The sequence below is a fragment of the Apteryx mantelli genome, chromosome 17 (genome assembly GCF_036417845.1).
Source record: "Apteryx mantelli isolate bAptMan1 chromosome 17, bAptMan1.hap1, whole genome shotgun sequence".
Lineage (NCBI taxonomy): Eukaryota > Metazoa > Chordata > Aves > Apterygiformes > Apterygidae > Apteryx > Apteryx mantelli.
In genome coordinates this window covers 7,711,130-7,736,459 of record NC_089994.1, presented here as the reverse complement: position 1 = coordinate 7,736,459, position 25,330 = coordinate 7,711,130, and the positions used below count along the sequence as shown (strand labels likewise).

The 25,330-nt window shown below is 41.3% G+C and overlaps 1 protein-coding gene across 1 annotated transcript in view; it reads left to right on the top strand.

The window, feature by feature from the left end:
* RSPH14 (radial spoke head 14 homolog) overlaps positions 1-23,218 on the top strand; it is a 114,138-nt gene extending 90,920 nt beyond the window's left edge. Inside the window, exons 4-6 of the mRNA XM_013944865.2 lie at positions 19,706-19,931; positions 20,991-21,127; positions 22,097-23,218. Of these exons, the coding sequence (XP_013800319.2) occupies positions 19,706-19,931; positions 20,991-21,127; positions 22,097-22,338 (605 nt within the window). The 3' untranslated portion in view covers positions 22,339-23,218. The remainder of the gene's footprint in view (positions 1-19,705; positions 19,932-20,990; positions 21,128-22,096) is intronic.
* Positions 23,219-25,330: the final 2,112 nt, after the last annotated feature.

The following is a 25,330-nucleotide window of genomic DNA, read 5'->3' as shown; positions in this document are numbered from 1 at the left end:
GAAAATGGATATTATATATTGTTATCCAAATAAAATAATATTTTGTTAGTACAGGCTAAATATTTTGATTTTATGCCTTGGCCTGGTAGATATCCAGAGAAGAAACTTTTTATTAAAAAAAGCCAACCTAATAACTCAAATTGTAATATTTTCATATAGAAGTGGTCTTAGATAATACTTATATATCCTTGGGAATTGTGCATACTTTTCTCTTTTAAAAGAAGAAGTATAATAACCAGGTACCTACCCAAAATATAAACAGCAAGTTCTCCCAGAGCTAAACATACAGCTGTGTTTTTGTTACATGCCGTGACATTTTCATCTGAATTGATTACAATTCAGCTGAATTGTCTTTTTTTCACAACACAACTGTGTGTCAACTGTTTTTGTGCAGCAACACTTGTTGTGCTATCTAATTGTGTTTGCAACAGTGCGTTTGGGGAGGATAGAGGTAGTTATTCCGCATTGTCTCACTAAGGTTTGAAGATACAGAAAGCAGGCACACAGCGAAGGGGTAGAAGGATGTGAAGTATTCTAGCATGCTGCCTGGAGTCCTGGGAAGAACAGGGTAAGAGACCTGGATTTCTTGGACTGTTTTAATCCACGTGGAGTCCCACCTCCACAGTAAAATCGAATTGCTAAGGTACAGTTACAAGTAGAAAACAGCGTGCTAGCTTAGTTACTGTCAAAGGAAACAGGGTTGGCAGGCAGGAATAGCAACTATATTACTGCTTACAAATATTTATGGTGAAACGTAAGAATAACTTCATAACTAACTGGTTAAAATGGGTTAATCGTTACAATATAGATAGAATGGGATTTGTCTGTCCAGATTTAGCATCCGCATGTAGGTGGCTACCTCTTAGCTAGTCACTCTACGCTTCCTTTGTAGTCAGGGGAGAAAAATAGTCATTTGCGGAGGTCAGTTCATCTCAGGCTAAGGCAGCAGTCAAAAACCAGTCTGAACAATTGCATTGCAGGAATCTCTTTTTCTCTCCACTAATTATAAAGGAAGCCTGAACAACTACTCTGTATGGCAATGTCTACATTATAGGTGTCTAAAAGTGGTGAGAATAATCCCTCCCGAGTCCAGGGAATTACTGTTTCAAATAGTTAGAATTTGAGTTCAGTTTTTCAAATTTGCCTCATTATTTCTTTCTATTGGCCAATGTGATCACTAATAATTTCACTGGCTACATCTGTAGCATGGAATTGTCTGGACATGTTATCGCTCTCGTCTTTTTGATGTGATGACTTCAGAGCAGAAACAGCCCCCTGATATAAGGGGCTTAGAGAGAAAACAACAGCAGAGGAAAACAGCATTTGTTGGGTAAAACTATATTTTCTAAATATACGTTGGATGTGCAATACTACATAATAAAATGGGATTCTGGGGAGAGCTGAGTTTCTGCTGAACCATATATAATGCTCTGAGCTACACAGCTGAAAAATACATGAAAAGCTGTTGCCTTCTGAAATTTGCCAGAGGTTTTGTTAGCGATGTTTTTAAAATGATTTAACAGTTACAAATGTTTGAAGTCTAGGGAAAGTGGAAATGGTGGCCCACATGAATAATCTGTTCTTTTCATTCTACTTCACCAACGCTCTTCAGCATTAATGAAAAGCAACAGTTGAAAGAGTATTTTCTCTACCTCTTTCATTTTAAGGGTTAAACTGTGTTCTTGATTAGACTGGCATAAAGCTAAAATAACTCAAATTATTAACTTGTGGTAATTTCAGATTTATAACAGAATAAATGAAGGCTGAATCTGATCCTTCCCTGTCATGCTCTGTGTATTCCACATACTTTGAATTGCAAGAGAAATCTGAGAAGAGAATCGAGTTTAGTTGTTTTGTTTCAGTCTAGTTTTTCCTTTTGTGATTATTCTTTCATCATCATGGTAGCTGAAATTTGGACTTCTTAAGCATTATTCTTGGATTCTGGAAAGTTTAATAAAAATATGAACTTTGAATATGGCATATAAAGTGTAAGTCAAATTCTCCTCTCAAATAGCCTAAAGTGAATCTGCCATAACTGTTAATGGAAGTGGATTTATTCTGGATACTTTTGGTCAGTCACAAAACCTTATGTATTTTAATCAAAATAGGACAATTTATCCCACAAAATATAAATAATATTATTATATCAAATATGCCAGCATTTTGATTTTGAAGGGCTTTGATTTAAAAATTCTTTGGTTTAAAATACTATTAATTGTTTGTGTAGCAAGCTGTTACTGCTGAAGCTGGGTAGTGTCCACTTAACAGCATTTATGGGAGGCCAAAATTTTTGCAATAACATTACATTTTTCCCAGTAAGAACAATATAATTAAAAATCACTGATAATTTACAAGTTTACAAGACATCGGTAGAGAGTTACTGAGTTTGTCATTGAGACTGTGACCTCACTGAAATCTGCTGTAAAACTGTTCAGCATTGCTGTTCCTAGAGGGCAGGGAGAATGTGATCGGTGAATCTGTGCGTGCTCCTCCTGAGCCTGGGCTCATCCCGTTGAAATTAGTGACAAAACTTCCAATGACTTCGGTGAAAGCAGAACCAAACCTATACACAAACAGTCAGATTCAGCTTTTATTTTCAATTACAGAAATCTGGAGAATCTCTTCTAAAATTAGTGGAATTACTGTGATTTACCCCAAAGGAATTGGGAGTATTTTTCTTTAATTAACGAGGGGGAAAAAGACATAATTCTTCTGTATTGCCTCATCACTACATATCAACCAAGACTCTCCGCTGTCAAAATCATTATCTGCTTAAGTTGGAGAGGAAGAGCTGACTTCATCATTTGAGGATTTAAGCTTTCACTGTCTACTGAATTTTCTGTTCTCCTTATCCCTCGGCTTATGCCCTTCCCCACATCTCAGAAGAGACAAATTTCTGTTTTCTGGTTCTGTCTAGTTTTCTTAAAATTTAATGTAACTTCTTTTTCCATTAATGTGTAATCTGAACTGAGACAACCAGAGCACTTTCACTTCACTACTTCAGAACCACCTGCCTGGTAACTTTTAGATTATCATCGTTAAATTCAAACCCAAGGCCCGTAGCCAAAACACTGAGCTGTACGAGAAGCTTCCTAAATCTGACTTCAAGATAATACGTTCAGAAGAGTCGTTCAACTCTTCACCAATGGTCGCTAAAGTAAGAAACACATAATCCACAGACTGAGGTGTAATGTAGCATTCTTTATGTATCATGTAGAGTTTGTTCATCTTTGTGAGGTCCATTGTCATAAAAAAATCGCCATGGCCTTTCACAGAATTCATCTGCGAAATGTCAGTGCTTTGGTAATGGGAGATGTCATAGGCTTTTCTCCTAACTGTGCCATATAGCTAAGATCTTTTCTACTTGATTGCACTCATCACTGGCTTCTTGAAGATTGGTACCTCATTCTTCCAGGCACATAGGCCTAGCCTAGGATAATGTCCTTTATCCAAGGGCAGGGATCTGTGCTTTTTGGGTGAAAGCTTCCAACTAAATGGTGAGAGAGAGACAGCCAAGCTAATGGCAAGAAGCTCTGTGTTCTGCCACGCTGTCTCTCTGTATCTGTATCTCTTCAGTTAGCAGATATATGCACTATTGACGAAAAGTCGCCTATAACGGCACTTAAGCCATCAGCTCAGGCTTCCTACAGCCACAGAGTCAGAAACAGTTTCCCCTAAGGAACTACAAAATACACACTCATTTTTTTCTCCTTCATGATACATATGTAGATGTTCACAGTGACTGTTTTTTTCCTGCCTGACTGCTGTTATAACATCTGTAGAAGAAATTCTGTCAGCCACCCGAAGGGTGTGACCCACAATGGCGCGAAATATGGAGCCAATATAAAAAACAAATTGTGTGTGTAAGAGTGTCAGCAAATGGATGTGAAGAACCGCTGAATGGCAAACCACTGAGTTTTTGTCAAATCTTGCAGAGGAAAATGTTGTTGAAACAGGTTAGTAGCCTCCAGAACAAATACTGCAAAAACACATATGAAACAGCTTGTACAATGAAACGACCAAAGCCAGATCAGTTACTACTGCCAGAAATTAAACTGACATATGTCTGCAGAGCTAACAGGCTAACATTGAAGGGTTGGGTTTTTGTGTGTGAATTGCTCAAGCAAAATGCAAATGCAAACATATCAAAAAACTTGTGGTTCAGAACTGCAGATGGGAACCGTCCACAAGTGCAGATTAATGTAATAAAACCTCCCCATTCCTTCACATGCATGGACAGTAAGAGGTAGAGCATCCTAGCCGCACAGAGGCAAGCGGCCTTAGAATTTGCAGATGTGACTGTTTCAGGGAGAATTTGTTACAGAAATTCAGCAGCTAGGAGTCTTTTCTAATGCAACACTAGACAGTCTGCATTTCCCTATAAGGAGGGGCCAAATACCGTGGAGGGTCTTCTCCCAACAGGCATAATCTAATGGATTATCTTCCTGAATCATTAGCGGAACACAATGGATCTTCATCAGGCTCAGGTACTGGATGTTAACGGAGCAGAATCCAGGCTAGTGAAGGAGATGACTTAATTTTGTGAAAAGAGAGCGAGCTGGAGCAGCAGCTGATGGAAGGCCAGTATCCCCTGAGAAGGTCATTTTCACTGTATCAGCAGCCTTTCTCCCCTTACTATTTTTTTCTCTACACATAGAAAATCATTCCTAGCTCACAGTGACATTCATCTTTTCTTTCATCCAGCAAAACGGCGGCTTATTGTTTCAAAGACATCGTTTTCTTCCCCCCATTAGAAGTGCCGTTTTATTTGGAAAATACAAGGAGAGGGCAATGTTAATCGCTAATCTGATTTCAGAGGAAAAAGACGCGCACAAACCTCACTCACCTCTCGGCAGCGAGCGGCAGGCGGGCGGACGGGCAGGCAGGCGGGCACGCAGGCAGGCGGGCAGGCGGGCGGGCAGCTCCAGCGCCTCGGTCCGTCGGTGCCAGCGCGCCCCGCCACGCCGCGTCCCCGGCTCCTTCGGCCCTTTTTCACAGCAGCATCGCGGCTCGGCAGCGAGCAGACGCACACGGCTGCACACAGCGGAGCAACGGCTCAGGCAGGAGGCAGAAACCTGCCCTGCCTCATTTCTCCCCCCCACCCTCCGGAATAACCAAAAAAACCAGAAATGCAGTAACAGAACCACTTGTCCCGTGCTCCCCGGCGTGAGACAGGGAGGCGCTCCGCGAGCGCGCAGCGACGCCGGGGCAGGGGCAGCGCGGCGCTGCCGCTCGGAGGAGGAGTCGGAGGCAGCGAGCCCGTTTCCAAGCCAACGGCGGGGGGCAGCGCTGCCGCCGCGGGCGCGGAGCGGGGCGGGGGGCGCGGAGCGGGGCGGGGCGGAGCGGAGCGGGCAGCGCGGCCGCGGCCGGGCCCCGGCGCCGCCTGCCCCTCACACGGGCTCCATGGCGTCCCGGGCGCTGCCTGTTGACGTTTGGGGGATTTTCCCCCCCCCCCTCCCCCGTCTACTCCGCCGTATTGCACCGGCGCCTTATATAAGCTGTAGGCACGTATGTGCGCTATAGGGGAGGCTGCGGGGACGCATTCACCTGCTCGCGTGCGCGGAGCAGCCCGGCGCCGTAGCGCTGCCGCGCGTGTCGGTGCGACGAGCTTCCCCGTGAACGTGGCCCGGCGCGGGGAGGCTGCCGGGGAGCAGCGCGGACAGCTCGCACGCATTCGGGAATGATGCAATCAAGGAGAGAGGCAGAGGGAAAACACTTTATCCAGTTACATGGAATTTATCTACTGTTCCCGTCTACTTTTTTCCATCTTTCCCTTTCTGTGTGTACTGCGCCTGTATTTTCTTCACCTTTTCCCTTTTTGCCTTTCACTCTTTCCTATCTTGTGCATTTGTCTGTGTGATTTACTACAGCTTTTTTTCTTTTTTTAAGTAGCGCTGAGTATCATTTTCCCTTATCTCATTAGCGGATTTACTTTTTTCCCCCCCCTCATTTTTTCTAGTGTTTTCTTCCTTTTAGCCATGCTACAATACTAGTTGCACTGTAGGGGCTGCAGCCTTGATCAAACAGCTGTGGTTTCTGTCTACATAGCTAATCTCATAGCCGTAATTTATTACTGATGCATTTCTGCTGGAGGTAGCAAGAGAGAAACTCCAGCATAGACAGAATGCAGACATTTTTTTCCACAATAAGGCTAACATAATACAGTGCAGAAAGCATCTGATTCCTGTAAATACTACCACTTCCACTACTGATATGATCAGCAGAGCTGCAGCATTGATGAATTATAATAATGAAATGTTTTAGTATAAAACAGAGTGTAGCTGCACTATTTTTCCTGCACACAAATAAGAACCAAGCATCGGTGTACCATGTGAGGGAGATTTTCATCTAAGTAATGAATCGTAGGGCTTGTTCACACTAGAAGAGTTTGCTGGTACATCTAGAGTAGCAAAGTTATTCTGGTGAACGCCTAGTGTAGATACAGCCTGTGCTAGGGTAAATGTATGTTGGCTAATGCAGTTTACAACTGAAATTCCCAATTTTCTGAACAAAATTGTGTCATAGTCTATATATTTGCATTTATACAAGGAATTTTACTGGTATTAATATTTAATTAATATTATCAGGCAGTGGTCAATGTTTTAATTCTAATAGTTTTTTATTTTTGTTTTTCAAATGTGCTCTTTACTTGCAATTGCATAAAACCCCAGTACAGTTATGCTCATAAGGGAATAAAATAAAAAGTGTATCTGTGGTAACTGACTGAGTCTAGATAGAAGGCTAAAAGAACAATAACAAGGTGTACAGGTTTAATCTGCTATTCCATAAAGAACAAGTAGTTACTATAGAAACTGTCACCTTACATGTGTCTTCAGCATAGTACTTTACATGTGGGAAAAAAAAAAAGCATCTTCCACACATTGACCAACTTTGGTAGAAATAATGGCATCAGCTACCATCATCCTGTGTAGGATGATCATCACTGACATGCTCTCTCCAGATTTCATCACTTTTAGGTACTTTTGATTGATATAACAAAATGCTTTCTTTCTTGCAGTTTTGAGGGAGGCACCTCACTGTAGATCAAATCTTATAAGTGAAGGAATTATGAGCATGCAGCGCATGAATCATGGAACAGGTCTTGCTCTGAGAAGTTCAGGTGTTATTGCTTCAACACCACAGTTTGGGAGCTTGCCGCTGATTTATGGTATAGTTAAAACTTGACTCACCTGAAAAATAAATCAGCAGATCTGTCTATATTTTCCTCAATCTCACCTTGTCCTGTTCCCAGAAATTCTCAGTCCAGGCCTTTCAGATGGCATTGATTGCACTTCACATAGTCAAGCTTCCATAGGAATTTAAAGAGAAATATATGTCTCAAAATAACTTGTGCAGATAATTAAATACTAAAGTCAAATTGGGTGTATTTGATAAACATGAAAAGCATAATTCTTAAGCTCAGTGCTCTAAAACTTGTTCTTTATATATGGTTAGATTGAAAACATATAAATGCGTATTTAAAGTGAATAATTTGCATTACTTTTTATACCTGAAAAGTCTGGAAAAATTATCACTTACAATGTTCCATAAAAAGCGCTTGATGGGATGAATGGGTTAACAAATAGCACCTTGAGGGAATTGTGATGATCTGATTGGATTCCTGCTCTCTCCTGCAGGTAAGGCAGGTCACAGGTTTTTTTCCAAGTCAGAAGAGGTTTTTATTCGAAGGTAATAGTGTTTGACTGTTGATATGTGACATCTAATATGCAGCTTACAGGAATACATAACTGCACTCATTTCACTCAACTTTCCAGTGCTGTTCATTGACCAAAAGCCAAATCTTTGCCTCTTTTGTGTCGCTTTCTGTTTGGGATCAATCAAAATAGATGCATTCATACATGTTTAGTGTGAAGATAATAGTGCTAAAACAGGAATGTGTTCTTAAGTGCAAAATCCCACAGGGATTTTTGCAAACGTCCCACAGGGGTTTTTCTAATCCATTAACGTTTATTACACCATGACAACATCAAAATATTTATACGCACACATACAGGGTTCTTGGTGAACGTACATCTTCAAATGATAGAGGGGAAAATTGAGAGGCCACATCTGGTCTGTAATAAAAATATAATAAAAGACATTTTGTATTTCATTCAATTTTCTACCAAACACTCTCTTTTTAACAAGCAATTGTAGATCTGGGTTAGATATTTATAGATAGGTCTGTGATTCTCTTTGAGCATGAAGAACTGAACAGAACATTTAGAGAAGAATAAAGAGGCTGTATTTTTATTTTTAACCATTTTTCTCACGTGGAAGAGTTTAAAATAGCATCAAGTGCAGATGACTGGAATCTGATATTTATAACTATCTGGCTTATTGTTGCTTTGCACCAGTGGCTGTGAGATGGTGGGAAAAAAGTCATGAATGTATCTTTCAGCAGGTGGTATCAGCCTGAATACCTCCTTTGGCTTTAAGATTTAGGATGAAAATTCATTTTCTACCAGGATTTCACTCTTGTGTCTTGGTCCTGCATCACTCATGACTGAGGGTTTGGCTTAAAATCAACTGTTCACTCTTTCTATCAGATCTAATCATGGGAGTTATGTGGGAATTTGAAACCAGACAGTGAGTTACAGCTAATAACACAATCAGCTAACGAGAAGGACTTCTCTAGTTTTTCAAAAGGAAAAAAAAAAGAAAAAGAAAAAACAAGCTAAGCCTAAAAATGTAAGTAAGTGCCTCCTGTACATTTCTTCATGTTTTTATTATGTACCTACTATATCTGCAGCTCGCAGTCACTGGCTTGACTGCTGAATCAGCACTTGCCACTGAAGCCAAGTTGAGGCAAACAAGCACTAAACGGCGCGGCTGGCGGGCAGCGGCTTGGAAGCTCGCCTCGAGCCGGGGAGACGGGCTGGCCCTCCCGGGCAGCTGGCGCTCCGCAGCAGCCTGCTCTCACCGTGAGCTTTGGGGTCGATGCATGGACCCAAACTCCTGCAGAGCCGCCATGGGAGGAAAGCTAGAAACAGAGATTTCTTGAAGGAAGATAAAGGAGTATAATTCTTTGTAAAGCATCCATCCTTCAGGGCTGCATTATTAGGGGAAAAAAACAGGAGAATAGGAATAGTGTTTTCTCATTTCCCATTATTAATGGCAGAGAAATGGAGAAAAAAAAATCAAACTTTAATGCAGAAAGAAAGTGGGAGTCATTTAGTACAGAAAAAAATATCACATATGACCAGACTGGGGACCAGACTCTTTTCAGTGGTGCCGAGCGACAGGACGCGAGGCAACGGGCACAAACTGAAACACAGACACTTCCATCTGAACATGAGGAAAAACTTTTTCACTGTGAGGGTGACAGAGCACTGGAACAGGTTGCCCCGAGAGGTGGTGGAGTCTCCTTCTCTGGAGATATTCAAAACGCGCCTGGATGCAATCCTGTGCAATGTGCTCTAGGTGACCCTGCTTGAGCAGGGGGGTTGGACTAGATGATCTCCAGAGGTCCCTTCCAACCTCAGCGATTCTGTGATTCTGTGAAAGTCATTTACAGTTTATTCGTTGTGATAAAATGCATTTTTTAAACAAAAAGATGTACCAAACTGTAGGTAATTAAGAAGCACACACAACATGGCATCAATTCTGTAGCTGTTATAAGCACATCCACAAACAGCAATTTCTTATCTAAACCTATTAAACATTATTGAAAATAAAAAAGTATACAGCAAAAGACCAATATGTCAACGCCTGGCAAACTCATTTGAGATTGAAATCTGTAGATTCGTTGGGAATTAGAGCCAAGGAGATGCAATAAAGTAGGCTAGGAATTATTTTAGCAAATTTTTTTCAACAGAAAGTGCTCATTTTTTGAAACCAAAGCTTTTAAACAAAAAGTACCAGTTTCAGATCACCTATTAAATTTTCTGAGCAACAGGCTATTGGTTATTCTTGAGATACCCCCTCTTCACCGCTACAGTCTCCCTGTTTGAAGGTTTTTGTCTTTGTATGAATGATTAAATATTCATTGAAGCAGTGACTTGAAAGTAGGTTTCTCCCACTTGAGGATACAGGTAGGCATTTAGGTTTTGTTGTTTAATTTTTGCCTGAACAAACAAACAAAAAGAAGGAATGTCTTGATTTAGAATCTTTTTTTTGTCACTGATGTTCTTGCCAGCTGAAGGCATATTATCAAACTTCGCCCTTAAGAAAATTATATATATTTTTAATAGGCACTTGGAAAAAAAACAGTGTAATCAGATTTCACGTCTTTATATCCTTTACACATGATAGTTCTGCTTCATGTAGGAACCTCAAAATACAGCTATCATTTTAGCAGGTGCTATTGTTTGTCCCTTATATTACCTTCCAGTGTCTGATTAACAGGAATAAGAAATTGGTACTTAAAAAAAAAAAGACTGAAAAATTAATTTGAGGACGCAAAGGTGATTCTGGAAAGCTACGGAAAGAGAACTATAGACCTCAGGTAGTTTTACTACTGCAACTTTAGATGCCAGAGCAGTCCTGTGAAAATTTTGAGGTCCGTGTTCAGATTTAAGTAACTGAGTGTAGGTAACTGTACCTTTGGCATATTTGGCCTGTGGTTAATTTTGTGCCTACATGGACAAGAAGGTTACTGCCTACACACCTCACCGCAGACGGTGGGACTGGATGACCTCCTGAGGTCCCTTCGAACCGGAATTATCCTATGAACCTGCAATCCTATACGGCAGCATCAGGGCCTCATTTTCCGCAGTCCTACCCACTGGTGACCACTTATGAAGTACAAAGGAGATACTCAAAGTTGTAGTTTTAGCCAATTATAATTGATCACTACCTGCTTTGTGAAGCATTTTTAGACAGAGGCGGGAAAAACTGTAAAGGAGCCAGTTCTACAGCTACATTAATGACAAATAGAAAATTTAGTAAATGTGACTTCCGATTTTTGTGATTTTCCACTCTTCTTCCTTAAAAGAGCTTTTGCTCTGGCCTTGACATGCAGAAGAGCCATTCAAATGACAAAGGCAAGTGACTCAGGAAGCTATTCAGCCTCCAAATACAAGGCTCTAGGGCCATTTCAGCATCCGAGGGCATCCCGTCTAGCCTCCAGCTGCAGACTAGCAATGGCCAAGTGTCCTGCAAGTCTTGTGTCAAAACTGACAGTGGCAGGCAGCTATCTCAGAAACCCGAGGTGGCTAAAATGGCATTAGACACCACGTGCAGCAGTCTGAATCACTTCCTTACTAACTGGCTGGTGGAATCGATAAAAGCACAAAGCACATTATGCTAGGTTTACTTAACAAACAAACTGATTAAATTGATAAACACTCTATCAAATCTTTCAACTAATGTAGTTTTCAGAGTTAATTATAACACTGGTATTTTTAAAAACATTAGAAATTGCTGCCATTTTAATCTATGTCTAACAGCTTGTGAGATAGATTCTGATATCTATTATAATTGTGGCAAATATGAGTCTCTATTTCTGCTTAAGGCCTTAGCGGTTTGACTGTGCTGTTTATAATGTTCTTTAAAGCTAAGTACATTAACTGAAGTGCCTATGCTAAATCTGGCATGTTATAGAAGCTAGACCTAATATTTTAGTTCAGGTTAGATAACAGGTTCATTTTGCTGCACTTGTGGCTCGAGTCCTGCTGCACTTTTACAAAAAATGATAAGAAAAAGTCTTTTTACAAGAACATCCTTATTCATTCACATAAAGACCCTCATTCGGACATGCATCGCTAGTCACAGAACGTGTATACTGCTAAGGTTTGCGCCTGTTGGTGATAGACTCCTTCCAGCAAGCGCCTGTGATTTACGGCTTGCTGGCGAAAGAAGGCTCTCAGCCCAAGAGCATCGTTTACGGGAGGCACCGCAAATAGCAAATAGAGCGTCCCCAAAGCAGCCCACACCCTGGCCAGCCACGTGTTCAATTACAATTTAAGAATTTTTTGCTGTTGGAAGTAAAGTATAGGCTAAAAATACTGGAAAGCACTGTTGTAGAACCACATTCAGAAGAGAATGCAATATTCATTGAGCAGCATAAGTTTGCTTTAGAAACCTGGCTCTCCATATGAACAGCCGGATCTGGAAGGTGGCAGGCGTGAGCGGACTGCGGGGAATTACTCGTCCTCCCACACAGCTCCATCGAGCAAGCGTCCGGGCCTGGGGCTCCCAGGTGCACGTGTTCCCTCTAGGCTCTTTTGGAACAGAATTGCCAAGCCAGGCCGCTTGAAGCAGAAAAGGATTTCACCCACCTATGCTGCTGTATTCTTCTTTTCCTAAAGATTTTACCAGTTGTAACTGTGCTACTGTGCCCATCGTGGCGCCAGCGTAAGCAGTGCGAACCGTAGCATGAACAAACTCGGCAAACTCCCTGCAGCTCTGCCGGCGTGCCAGGTCAGCAACGCAGCCAGCGGAGCTCCGCCAGCGCCACAATTTCTCCAGCTTCTTCTTCTTGGAAACTTTCTCAGGCTGTTTTCAAAAGTAGTTAAAAAAATTAAGCCTCATGCCGCTCTAACGATGATGAAAATCTAAAAAAGAAGCATATATACAATGAGACCAAATTTTGTTTTACCTCCTCCTGTTCTTTTACCGCAATTCACAGTCGTTCAGTGAGTTTTCAGTCTGTGCAATGATTCATATAGCCAAGCTGATTCAAGGTAGTTTTCAAGATAAAATTCCCTTCAACCTCTGTATCAGACACATGACTAAATCCAGGTACTATGTTCCTTTAATCCTCTCATTTTGATTTATTTTTTGACAGTAGTATAATCAAATCTATGTAGGAAACTTTCTCCTTCATATTCCCTGTTTCTGATTACTTGTAATTCAGTTACATGATAGATGTTCAGAGAATATTTTCTCCATATTAATTACATATTTTTCCTAAGGAACAAAATTGACAAAATAACTACTCTTTCATGTCGGAGCATGCATATGTGAGGTTAATTCACTAGTTGAAAAAAAAAATTTCAAATAACTAAGATATTATTTTAGAACTGTAAATTTATGTTCCCATAGCCATAAAATTCTGTGGGTTTTGCAAGGCAATGCCTTTTCATCACACAGAAGTCCAGTTGCACAAATATAGCCTTATGGTAAAAAAACAGAAATTTAAGATAATTAACAACACGATTTCTTAAATTTCATTCTTATTTCTTTAATTTTTTGGCCTGTTGTCCCAAAAGGGAAAAAGATTTTTTTTAAAGAGTTCTCACAGCAAAAAGTCTGAAAACTGAAAATTAGCAGTTGCGTATTTCTCTTGCCTTTGCCTCTTAAAAGTTTAAACCATTTTTACCCGTGCGGAGCATCGCCACAGCCCCCCCCTCCCACCGGGCAGGAGCTGCCGGCCCCGCGCGGCTGCCCGGGGAGGAGGTTTCGCGCTGCGCCCGGCTCCGCAGCCCCCGCGGCCCTGCCAGCCCCGCGGCGCTGGGCCCCGGCGCGGAGGAAGGGCGCGTGGGCACCGCGGCGGCGAGCTGCCCTCGCTCAGCTCGCGGCTCCCCCGCCGCCCCGAAGCGTCGCTTGAGCAGCCTTTTGCCTCGTCCTGCTCTTCTCCCCATCCAACAGTCATCTGTTTAGGGAAGGAGCCGCGTTTCCCACATCTTGACAGCAAGCCTCCGGGACGGGGCAGGCCTCTCGCAGAGGGGATCTCCGGAAGCTGCTGCCATAAAGCGGTAATCAATCATAGGAACGTCTCAAACCGGGAACACTGCGTTCGCCTTACTGGATCCGTTTGTCCGCGATGGAGACTTGCTAGCGTAGTTGTTAACGCTTTCGGCACTCTTGATCGACGTGCTCGGTATTTAAGGAAATATAAAATCCAGTATTTATGTCAGTGTTTGTAGATAGGCCAGTCCAAGCTCTCTTTTGAACATATTTACTTTGTCACACTCACTAAATTCATTGTTTTCCGGGAATTATATTCTTCATGGCAGGTACTTGTGGCAGCAGTGATGCCATCAGTGTCTTTTATGGTAAACTGCTGCCCTGGTCACATCTTATGGTCGCATGTCTCCATTAGTGACCGGCAGCAAAAAAGGGAATTTTTGACCTGACGCATCCAAAGTTGGGTAGCAACTCGTGGTCGAGGCACAGCTCTTTGGGAGTTGTTATCTCAAGCCTTTAATTTTCTCTCCAGTAATTGATCTGAGGACTTTGGAGCAAGTACTGCATATGTCAGATTGTTTTCCTTCCTTCATGCATTTTGGCAAAGTCTTCCCTGTGGAGGAAATTAATAAATTTCAGGATGACATTTCCTTCTTTATGCAAAAGAACAAGAAAAAACCCTCTGGGTTTTTTTTCATTTTTTTTTTTTTTTTACGATTTTTTATAATCTTTCTCTGAATAAAGGAAAGGTACTTCTTCAGAGAAATAAAAGCTGAGAAATTTCCTAATTTGTGTGTGATCGATATGCATGTATGATCAACTGAATGCGTGTTATAGTTACGGGTGTGCACATGCATTCTCACACAGAGAGCTATATTGGATGATCATGAATATATCTATGTATGAAGTTTGAAATTTAGAAAGCTTAAGGGAGATTATTTATACAGGAGATGCAGGCAGCTGGAGTTCTGGTAGGCAAAATAAAAATACTGCAAAGGATATCAATGCTTATATTTCAAGATGCAAGCAAAACATCATGTTTATTTCTGTTAAAATATTATTGAAAGACAAACACAGAAATGTTGTTGCAAAGAAGAAAATATTCTGACTTTCTAAGATGTCAACAGATTTTTTCTATTTAGGTAGCAGGCTTGGTAAAGCAGAAGGGGTATAGGCAGGCGAGTTCCTTTTCGTCTCTTGTGGCCTATCTTCTGCTCCAAACATACTGAAAAGACATTTTAGCCCAAATTTAAAATATTGTTGTATTTAATCGGCTCCCTGACACAACCTTGATGCTGGAAACACTGAGTCTCTACATGCTGAGTCTTAACACTGAATTAGCTACTACAGGATTCTCAAACTATGCTCTTGTGACTGGTGACTCAGAAGCCTTCTCAGGGAGTCTAAAGATTAAATTTTTTTTTCAGTCTAAACGGTGGTGAGCAAGGAGCGATGAGGAAGATTTTCTGGGGAAGGAGCTGTTGCTCAGCTCTCAGAAAGAAAATATGACAGCGGCACGGCATTATCGAACGTGCGTAACGTGCGCTAGCACTCGCTGGTTTGGTAGCCACCATTACGTCTGAAATGGTGATGTTAAACTACCGCGGTGCTAACGAGAGAGCTGCTAGGCCTAGGGAGTTCGTCAGCATCGTTTGGCTCCTGTGCGCAGCTCGGGAGCTCCCAGCCGGCCTCGCAGCTGCCGTGTGCTGGCTGTGTCACGGCGCGCCGCGACGCCGCGCTCTGATTTGCGCTCCCGTTGCGGCTGCCTCCGCTGCTTTTCATCTTCTGCCCCTTCCCAAGTTGCAGTGCTGTTACTGCGCGTTTCAGATAGCTGTCTGAACATCCCAAAGGGATGTCTGAGGTATTAGCGACGCATTCGTGTGCTACAGAATCTGTGTTTACCTATTATTTACTATGTTATATTGCGCCGTACACCATTCTGCAGCAACGCATGAAGCACATGCTTCTTATTAAAACAAATATTCAAATGGCTTTGAGTTGAAAACTGGCATTTGTAAGGAAAAGGATTTGTAATGTGATTTAATTGCTTTATGTAATTAGGAAAAAAACAAAACAAAACACTACTGTTATGTGCCATAAATGACTCCTTTGTCTTCTACAAAATTTAATTTGTTTACATGCCCTGTGGCCATACTGAGAGAACAGAATACATGCCACTTCTCTTGGGTCTATTCGAAAAAAGAGGCAGGAAAGGGAGAATGCAAGTAGCCAGAGGGCTACGAGGAGGAAGGGATGAGTGCTGAGATAAAAAGCAGCCCTAGGGGAGATTACAAGTTCTCAGAAAAACAGATCAATAATAATTTTAACTATGCAACTGCAAATACAGCTACTTGCATTTTGAAAACATTTTTCTTCACTGCTTCACTGTTTCCAGCAGATCTGCAACATGTTCAGCAACACATAAATCACCTTTAGTTTTCAGTATTCCAATATACTGAATACTGACAGGCAGTATTTCAATGAAAAGTCAAGATCCTCGGGATGCCGCTGCCTTTTTCAGTATAGGATTACTAGAACCACCAGCTTACCTTCCCCTCCTATTGCTTGGTCAGTAAGATGCAAGGATCTAAGACTGCTCAAATTTACAAGCAGCTCTCAAGCAACTTTCCACTGATGATGTCTCCTCCTTTTTCCTTTTCACCTCCCTAGACCTTTCACCTTTTGGTTCCCTTGGGAAAACCATGACGAATTTCCACCTGGAAATTTCAGTCTTGCTATTAGGTAGTCTCTTTTTTTGTTGCTGATGGCCTTTCCTCTCCACCCTCTTTTCTCTTCACCACATTGAGTCTTTTGACAAGGTCAAACAATCCGTCTTTGTTTCTATATTTATATCTAGGAAGCTCCCTCTAGTAGCATCATGGCATTTCAGACAGTACAGCTTAGAAAAAAAAACAACAGTAGATAAGAAAGTTCTTGGTACAGAGACCTGGCCTGATAAAATAAAACGTATTAAAAAAAGAAAATAGCCAGAGTGTTCATACAAAGTAAGCATCAGCTAGCTACATGAGGATCTCTGACCACAAAATAAATGCTATTTGTTGTCATTACAGAACAAAAGCTGTCCTAGACAATGCTCTGTACATTATCTTGCCAGCTTATTGAAAAGGAAAGACACAGTGGCTTTGATGTATATTTTGTACTCAGAACTGCAGTGCAATAGCAAAGGGTAGCACCAAAGACAAGACATAAAGGGCAAACACAATGAATGAGAGATGACTGAGTCAAAGAAGGTCAGTAAACATTAACTGGAAGAAACAAACTCAAGGGCCAATGAAAGTGGCCCTGTCTAGCTGAATACTTCAGTACAACATGTAGAGAAGAGAGGTGAAAGACAGGGATACAGAATACGAACCATGAATGCTTATATTATATACACATATGGTGATCAAGAGATCAAGTGTATCAAAAGAAAGTCAACAAGGAAGACCTGAAAAAGTAGCACAGGAAAGGAAAAATGAAAATAAAGATGATGGGTTAAAAAAATGCCTATTAAATATTTGAAGGCAAGTGCAAAAAATAGTAATGGAAACGAGTCTGGAAAGAGAAAAAAGTATGTGCACCAGTGTGAGCAAGGGAGACAGAATGTTATAGCAATGGTAGTAACAGAAAGATGAAAAACTAAAGCAAGCAATGGCTTTTCTGGGCTCAAGCCAGAATGCTGACCACTCTGTGCAAGAACCAGTATTTGCTTCGGAAATGATAATGCTTATGGTGTGACCCTAACCCAAGAAAGATTGGTATCAATGTGAATTACAGCTACACAAAGGCTCTGGAGGAGTGTGGAGCTTTAAACTTCAGTTCTTTCTACTCTAAGTTACATTTGCATTCAGCATGTTATTTTATCTGGAAAGAATGAATTACTTTAAGGTCAAGTGTCTGGATATGGTTTTGGTTTGAAAATATCACAGATCATCTGGTAAAGCAACCATACAAAAATTAGGCACTGGCTACAGGAATGTTAGCTTATGGGTCTATCACCTCTAATCCACTACTCTTTCTCTGAAACTGTACCCCCTTCACCCGGAAATTTTGAGTTTGTACTTATTTCCAAGGCATCCCAGAATTTGTAAGTGTAAGCGGTGACTGTGTGAGCAGTCTGAGTATCCCAATTTCATGAAGAAAGGTCATATAGTTTCTTTTCATGAAAAATTCTGGGAGGAGTTTTACAAGCTGGTTTTGAAAAATCTTGTCTTCCATGGGCTATTTCAAAAGACCATTGGGGAAACATGACTAAATCAGTTCCGGATATAATTTATAGTCATCTGGGGCTGCTTTAAGCTGCCTCCATGACAGCAGTTCTCTAGTGGCTTCCCTGCCACCTTGGACTCCATAAGGCATGGAGTTTTCCCAGCCATATCTTTGCTGTTGTCTAACCCACCTCTAAGCCTTCTCTATCTGTAATCTATAACCTATAATCTTAAAACCTATAACCCATCTGTCAAGGGATTTAATGCTGAATGATGGAGTCAGCTGTGCAAGCTTTGCTTCTTTCTCACGGACCTTTCTCAGAGTCTCTGGCCAGACCAGTGGGGCAGGCTCTCTTTATCACTTCTTGCAATGGGGACAGCACAAACGACCTAGAGCTGATCCACGAGGATTTTCTTCTTTTCCTTCCTGCATTTTTTTTTTTTTTTTTTTTTTTTTTGCTGCTATTAAAATGCCACCCTCATCTAGTGATACACAGCACCACAGGCTCAAAGATAACATTTATTCACTTTCCTTCCCCATATTGCCTTTCTGGCACAAGGAAAAGGGTTTTATTTTGAAACATTATGTTTTAAAATGAATCTGTTTTTCGTTATTACTTATCTGAATTTTCACAGCAACTGACCTCCAAATGTAGCATAGGTAGGAAAATCTGTAATAATATCACCCCGGGGCATTTCATTGCATCTGCATTAGTAAAGTGGATCCTAATAAATTAACAAAATAATAAATTATTCAACATCAGTAAAACCTCAGAAATATATATACAACAGAATAACCTCTAGATTAGATTAAGAGTCATGTTTCTCAGCCTGGTTGGCAAGTTGAGGACTTCTCCCATGTGCTATCAAAGACCATTAAAATCCCTTTTCTACTTGTCCTTTTATCCCTGACTGGGGAGATTTGTTTGAAAATACCTTAATGACTCTTATCGACAAATTGTCCTTATCTAACCATATATGAATCACTTCAGATAAAACCACATTTCTCTTAGCAACTGAAGAATCAGTCTTAGCAACAAGACAGCTGGAGAATTTTGTTTTCATATAGTTACTCGTGGACAGTACGTTCTGCTTTTTGCTTTCCCATGGCATTGCTGTTTCCATGTTGACTTAGTATTGTGTAAGAAATAGAGTAAGTCAGTCACTTGCTCATAGCAAAGCCATCACTTGCTGGGCAGAGCACAATCACTCTACCTTTGATACTACTGTCTTTACAAAATAGTGCAAGAGGACTGACTGCTGGAAAGCTCAAAATTCAAATTGCTTCCAGGATAGAATTACTGCAAAGAAATGTGTGAGGAAGCTGATGGCTTCCAAAACCTTGGCTTCCCCAGGAGAAACCATAATGGAGAATGATATCAAAGCCTTAGCTCTAAAGGCTCACATCTCAGCCTCTCTGAGCACCTGTTCATGTTGAGAAAAGTTAGGAAGGTTGGACAGAAGGTACCTTGCAGCTATTTCTGTCCTATATTTGCTCAGCAAGAATAATTGTAGGGAGAAATATTATAGTGGAGGAAACTGGAAACATTAGAGCAATTGTCACTGTGAGCATTACCTGGGCTGATGTCTTTCCAGCACTGCCGGGAAAGTCGTCAGTCTGGAAGACATCACTCATCCTTGCATATGACCATGTACAAAATAATGGAGAAAATGTTGAGAAAATTCCAGGAGATGGAGACAGTAAAAGATTTGAAATTTTCTGAGTAAAGCCTGAGGAAGCAATGCCAGGATGGCACTTGTGAGCAGGCAAGGGTTATAGTAGCTTCTATGTCTCAGTCCCACATCTGTGTAAGGAAATGAGTTACCATGTGTATTTTGATCCTACTAAAAAATTCAAAATGCAGGTAGAAATAGTAAATGCACTCACACTTTCACCCATGGTCCTTCTCTGTCTCCTCCTGCAGGGGCTGTAGGCATTTTGCATGCCGGCTTGATTCCCTCACTTGTATTCAAATTGAAGACTGAATTAGATGAAATCCAGGAGCTAATCTTAGACACACTCGCCAACTGTCTGTGTGTGGAGGCTTTTGAAGCTCTAGCAAGTGGTGCCGTTACCATCCTGAAGCAAAAGCTCACACATTCATCAGTGGCCATCAGAAGCAAAGCAGCTTGGGTTCTGTTAGGACTCAGGTAAAAGAAAAGAAGTCTGTGTATAATACATATCCCCAAGAAAATACCCATCTCATAACTCAATCCACTTCATTAGTTCACAGATGTGTTCCACTATACATTGAACCTGTCACATTTCACATGTAAAGTAATGTCAGCCTAGCTGCACACATAGAGAGAAACTTCTAAAATCATAACTGTTTTAAATCATTCAGGGAAGCAGATGCTGATGAGGAGTAGTATGCCTTCTCCTCCAATATGTCTTCCACATTCATAGTGAAATCAGGACTTTTCCTGGCACACTACTGCTGGAAAAAAAATTCTGGTGTGAAACCAGGATCCTCTCTATCACTTATAGGTAGAGAGAATTTCATTCTACCACTTCATTTCATTCCATTCACTACCATTTCATTTCATTCTACCATTTATAGGTAGAGAGAAGCTCCCTTATTTTTTTCACAACAGTTCTCTCTCAAAAAAATTATTAAGGGTCTAGGTAAATTTTCAGTGTGATTGAAAAAATAAATAGTTTTCTGACATAGGCTGCTACATATATCGGTGATGGATTAGAAAGAGCAGTCTTAAGTATTTAGTTTGTGGATCAAATGCTGGATGAAAGGAACCACTTGAGTCAACTGCATCCCGCAATCACAGATCAAATTGCTCAACAGCTATCTTGTATAAAAGGGTCTGCAGATCATCCATCTAGCTTACATACCAACTGTCACAAAACACTTCTTGCTGTCCTATAACAATATGAGGTCTTATAGCAAAAGAAACTATTGATATAATGAGTCATAGAAAGAAGGCAGGAGTGGACCTAGAATATGAATATCACTATCTAGGTCCCTGCAGTAGTTGGGCCATGTTAAATATTCCCCACTTTACAGAGGCTGGAAAGAAAGCATCAAAACTTACTCAGGAAAAGAATTCCCTGCAGACCCCAAATTTAGCAGTTGGTTTAAATCTGTAAAGGGTTCAACAGTCAGGCATCTAACTTCATGGCCATTAGGACATGAAGTAGTAGCAAGGCTAGCAAACATAGTTCAAGAAAGCAACTTAACCATCTCTTCTGCACAGTACCCATCCAGAGGGAAAAAACATGGTATGTGAAGAAGACGTTATTCCTGTGCTGGTGAGCCTGTTAGAAGATACAGAGCCTGAAGTCCAAGCCAGTGCAACAGGAGCGCTGATGCTTGCTACCGTTACGCCGCAGGGTGAGAGAAAGAGGCAGTTCTGCCAAGGATGCTTTCTGGAATCCCGTTCTAAGGCAACCCAATAACAAAACACGTGCCTTCAGTTTCCAGTAGTGTTGAAGCTGTTGAAGAAGTTATAAGAGTAGGACACGTCTTTAGATCTGTCTTCAGCAACTTCATTCACCCCATAGTGTCTAGCGAAATGTATTGTAGTCCCACTTCATTCACTTCAAGTAGGTCAAGAGGATAAACCTCTACGACATGTGTGCCATTTGCCTCCATAGTGCTTCTCCAGAGGGGAAAAAGTTTCACTTCAAGTCAGGGCTTCATGCAGATCCACGTACCTGGAGCCACTCTGAATCACCAGTCCTCAGAGGAACACTGCTTCCTGGAAACTTTTTTCTGTGGTTAGAAGGAGTTTCCTTCTCACAGCTAGGAAAGGAATTAGTATTAATAATGGCTGTAGTTCCCCCAAGTCAGTTACATGACACTGAAAATACTAACTGGTAAATTTTCGGTGTGATGAATGAGTAATTAGACATAAAAGACTCTTAATAACAGCAATTGTGTTCCAGTCCTCCTCTGCAACTGTCCCCCTAACTTCAAAAGACGACGCAGGAGTGGATCTAAGTGTTTGAAGTTGTGTTTAAAAAGAAAAGAATGGAGGATGTTCTTAAGGGCATCTAACTCCCCAAAATTTTATCCTATCATTTGGTGTCTCATACATTCTTAGATTTTTTTTTTTTTTTGCAAATGACATAATAATGTGAAAGGCAAATGAAGTTAATAATTAAGAAAGATTTTTTTCTAAAAAATAAAGAGCTGGCAGTTAGCTCTGGTCTTCAGTGGAAAAGCACATCCAGCCTCTTTGCACTCCACACTCTGGGGTGTTCAGAGCTGTAGCTGGGCAGGGAGTCAAAAGTGGCAATTCAAAGTTGTTTCATTATGTGCAATAATAACACATTGTAAAGGCAGTTTATTTTTCCACAGGGAGATACTCAGCGCTAGGTGCTGAAGCCATTCCACCTTTGCTGAAGTTGGTTGCTGGGGAAACCAGCAAAGCCCGCCTGAGCGCGATCAAAACCCTCACCATGCTGGCTGAGTTACCCGAGGGCCGCAAGACACTCCTAGATCATATAGATACGTTTCAGCAGTGTCTGAATGACCCCTCTGAGGCGGTGAAAAGAGCGGCCACGATTGCCATCCGTGTCATCAAGTGGAAACCTTTCTGAAGACATGATATTTCACAGAGATCTATTGCCCTCTGTTGTCATCTTCTTGTAAGAGTTGCATTATTATATGAGCCCTTCAAAAACAAAACTCTCCTCCTCAGTTACTCTGGATCGGTTCCTCCTGAAATGCCATTTGTCAACAGTTTCATATCTATGACAGGCCACAAGTAGAACAATGGGGGGAAATAAGCTAGGAAGTCTAGAATTCTCCACTAGAAGTTATTTCCGGAGATATTGAGATCTTCCTGTGATACAAGAAACAGATCCTTTTTGTTTTTTTCATAATGTTCTCTCCCTTTCTTCATTATTTCAGCCTATCAAACATTAATCAATAACTAATTATATGAAACAAGAAAGGCTCATAGTTAACTTCTCCAACAGTCTTGTCTATGCTAGGAAATTGTCCTAACTACCAATAGGAATTTATAGGAGTTTTGCTGCAAATGGGTGTTGAACATGGAATTAAAACCATTTTCAGCATCCTCACAGGAAGACCAATGGCAATGTCATAGAAGGGCTTTCCCTAGAGAAGCATAAGGCCTTCCCAGGCAAAACTATAACCAAATACTTTTCAGTACGGTTCTACCAAAATCTGTTGCTGACAACACTTGCCAGCAGCAACTCATTTTCCTAGTACAGACTGAGTTTAAAACCAGGAGTGTGATATGCATGCAGGATGGGGAAAGAGCAAAATCAAGCTAACATGTTAGAATATAAAAGTTGCACTGAGTCAGTGGTCTCTTCTAACCTGTGGTCTCCTACATGTGCATCAGAAGACAGCATAAAACTCCTTTTAGAGATGAAACTATTATAGTTTGCCCAGGGAAAAATAGTTGCTAGTCTTTGACCATCAGCAGTAAGCACTTGCTTTAAAGATGAGAGCTTATATTCCTTCTGTACCTTGAATTTAGTTGTGTGCATTTTGTCTAAAAAATGGCTACTTGAATGCTAATAAATGCTTTTCTTTAATGTCTTCTGGAGGCAAATTCTACTGGTTAGCTTTGCTGCTTTTTTTTTGGGGGGGGGGTATCTTTTTAGTAGCTAAAATCAGTGGTAGATCTAATGCTTTTTACCTGGTGGGAGTGCCCCTGCTGAAGGTGATGGCACAGGCGCAGTGTGCTTCCTATTGCAGTGTGGTTTCCAGCGTATACATGCAGGCCTGGTGTGCTGTGGTGCCAGGCTTGGTGCTGGCCCGTGCACCCTCCGCATTTAATGCTGGAGGGAAAGATGACTCAGAAAGGTCATAAAATTCTTGTGAAAATGGACCCAACCGCCCCAGGCCTCGAACTGCCCCAGCCTAACTCTATCCCTGTGCAGGACAGCAAGGAGCAGGGAAGGCTGACCCTAATGCTAGCGTCCAACACAGTTTGGACTAGACGATCTCCAGAGGTCCCTTCCAGCCTCAGCTATTCTGTGATTAATGGTGTCTAAATAGAGAGATGAGGAGGTAACCACAGCACAGAACTGAAAATGTCAGTTCTCTACTTCGGAAAAATGTGTTTCATTGTTTTACCATTTTTCTAACCCCAAAGTTTTGTGGGTTTTTTTAAATCTTTCCCTTCATAGAATCAAGAATAACGTAAAATGTTCAAGCTGTTTGAAGAGGCAAGCCTGCCCAACAAGACGTAAACTGTCTGAAGGAAATCAGGCAGTTCTTGCTTTCAGAGCTGAGGGGCAGCTGAGATGGGGACGAGCACTGTATCATTTTACTGACTGCACAGTCAAGGAACGTCGCCCCGATAGGCTGCAAATTTCTCTGTCTGTAGTTGCTAGTGCGTAATTTAGGAGGCATCAGACAGAAGAAGGGCTGGAAGAAGAAATGAAGCAACAGGACAAATCCTGACCATTATGCATGTCCAAGGAGGGGGTCGTAATGCAGCTGGCTCAGCTTGACAGCGAGTCCCATTTGTTTCCACTCAGGTGAAACACGGTGGGGTTTTCTGTATTAGTTATGCAGTTGTAGCTAAACAAAACTTCATCATCTGTGCAAAGGGGTCGTTTGTCAGAGCTTTTGCACTGCAGAAAGCCAGCGCTGCTCCGCAAAGCGTGATACCTTTATGCAAAGGGTGACCCTATTCTAGGCACTGTAGGTGTGATTAGGGTTAAAAGGTTTCTCTTCCATAAACGAACAAAAGGGAGATTTTTCCTCTTCTATAAAGATGTGATTTGAAAATATTGAGTCAGCTGGATTCATTCCCTCTGGGCAGGATCCTGGAAGATCTCTGCCTCTTAAACACACTTTACATCCTTAAGGTACTCATATGTAATAAATATTGATGCCTGAGTGCATCCAGTTCAATAAGAGAGAGCCAGGCAGCTTAATAACATGGTAAATGTGCAGTAGAGGACTGAGGAACAACAGAGAAGGGTGGTTTCATCTACACTTACAGAAGTGCTGCAAGAAAATGCAGGAAGAATGATCATTTTAGCTCAGTTCCAAACATATGTCGCAGCCTTCCCCCCAGTAATTCAGGAAGCACGCTTCGAAGAGTTAGCAAAATAATTAGCTCGTTCAGATATAGGAATAAGACCCGCTAGACTGAGCTGCTCTGATGAGAAGATTTAGCTGACTCAGACCTTAAATATTGCATTCTGGGCGTCTAACTAATCACTGGTTTAAAGACAATATAAACTGCATCCAAACAAGACTCCAACATGTTATCAATATTCTTGTCTTATGTACACGCACAATACAAACCTGGAACCATGCCTTAGTTGAACACTACCCCTTCATATCCCAGCCTTCGTCTCCGCAATTCTTTTGGCACTATTACATCTAACAGCATAAAACAGAGAGTTCAACCACAACAGTAATTTTGTACGAGTATACTTACTGCCTATATAAACACTCACTGAAACTCAAAGTCTGCATGTAGAACAGCCATAAACCATTACTAGATCTTTTTTTTTGACTTAAGGCTATGTTTGCTGGAAAAAAGAGCTGCAAATAATGTAATTTAAATTCACTTGCTCAGGCATAGTGCAGCTTGCT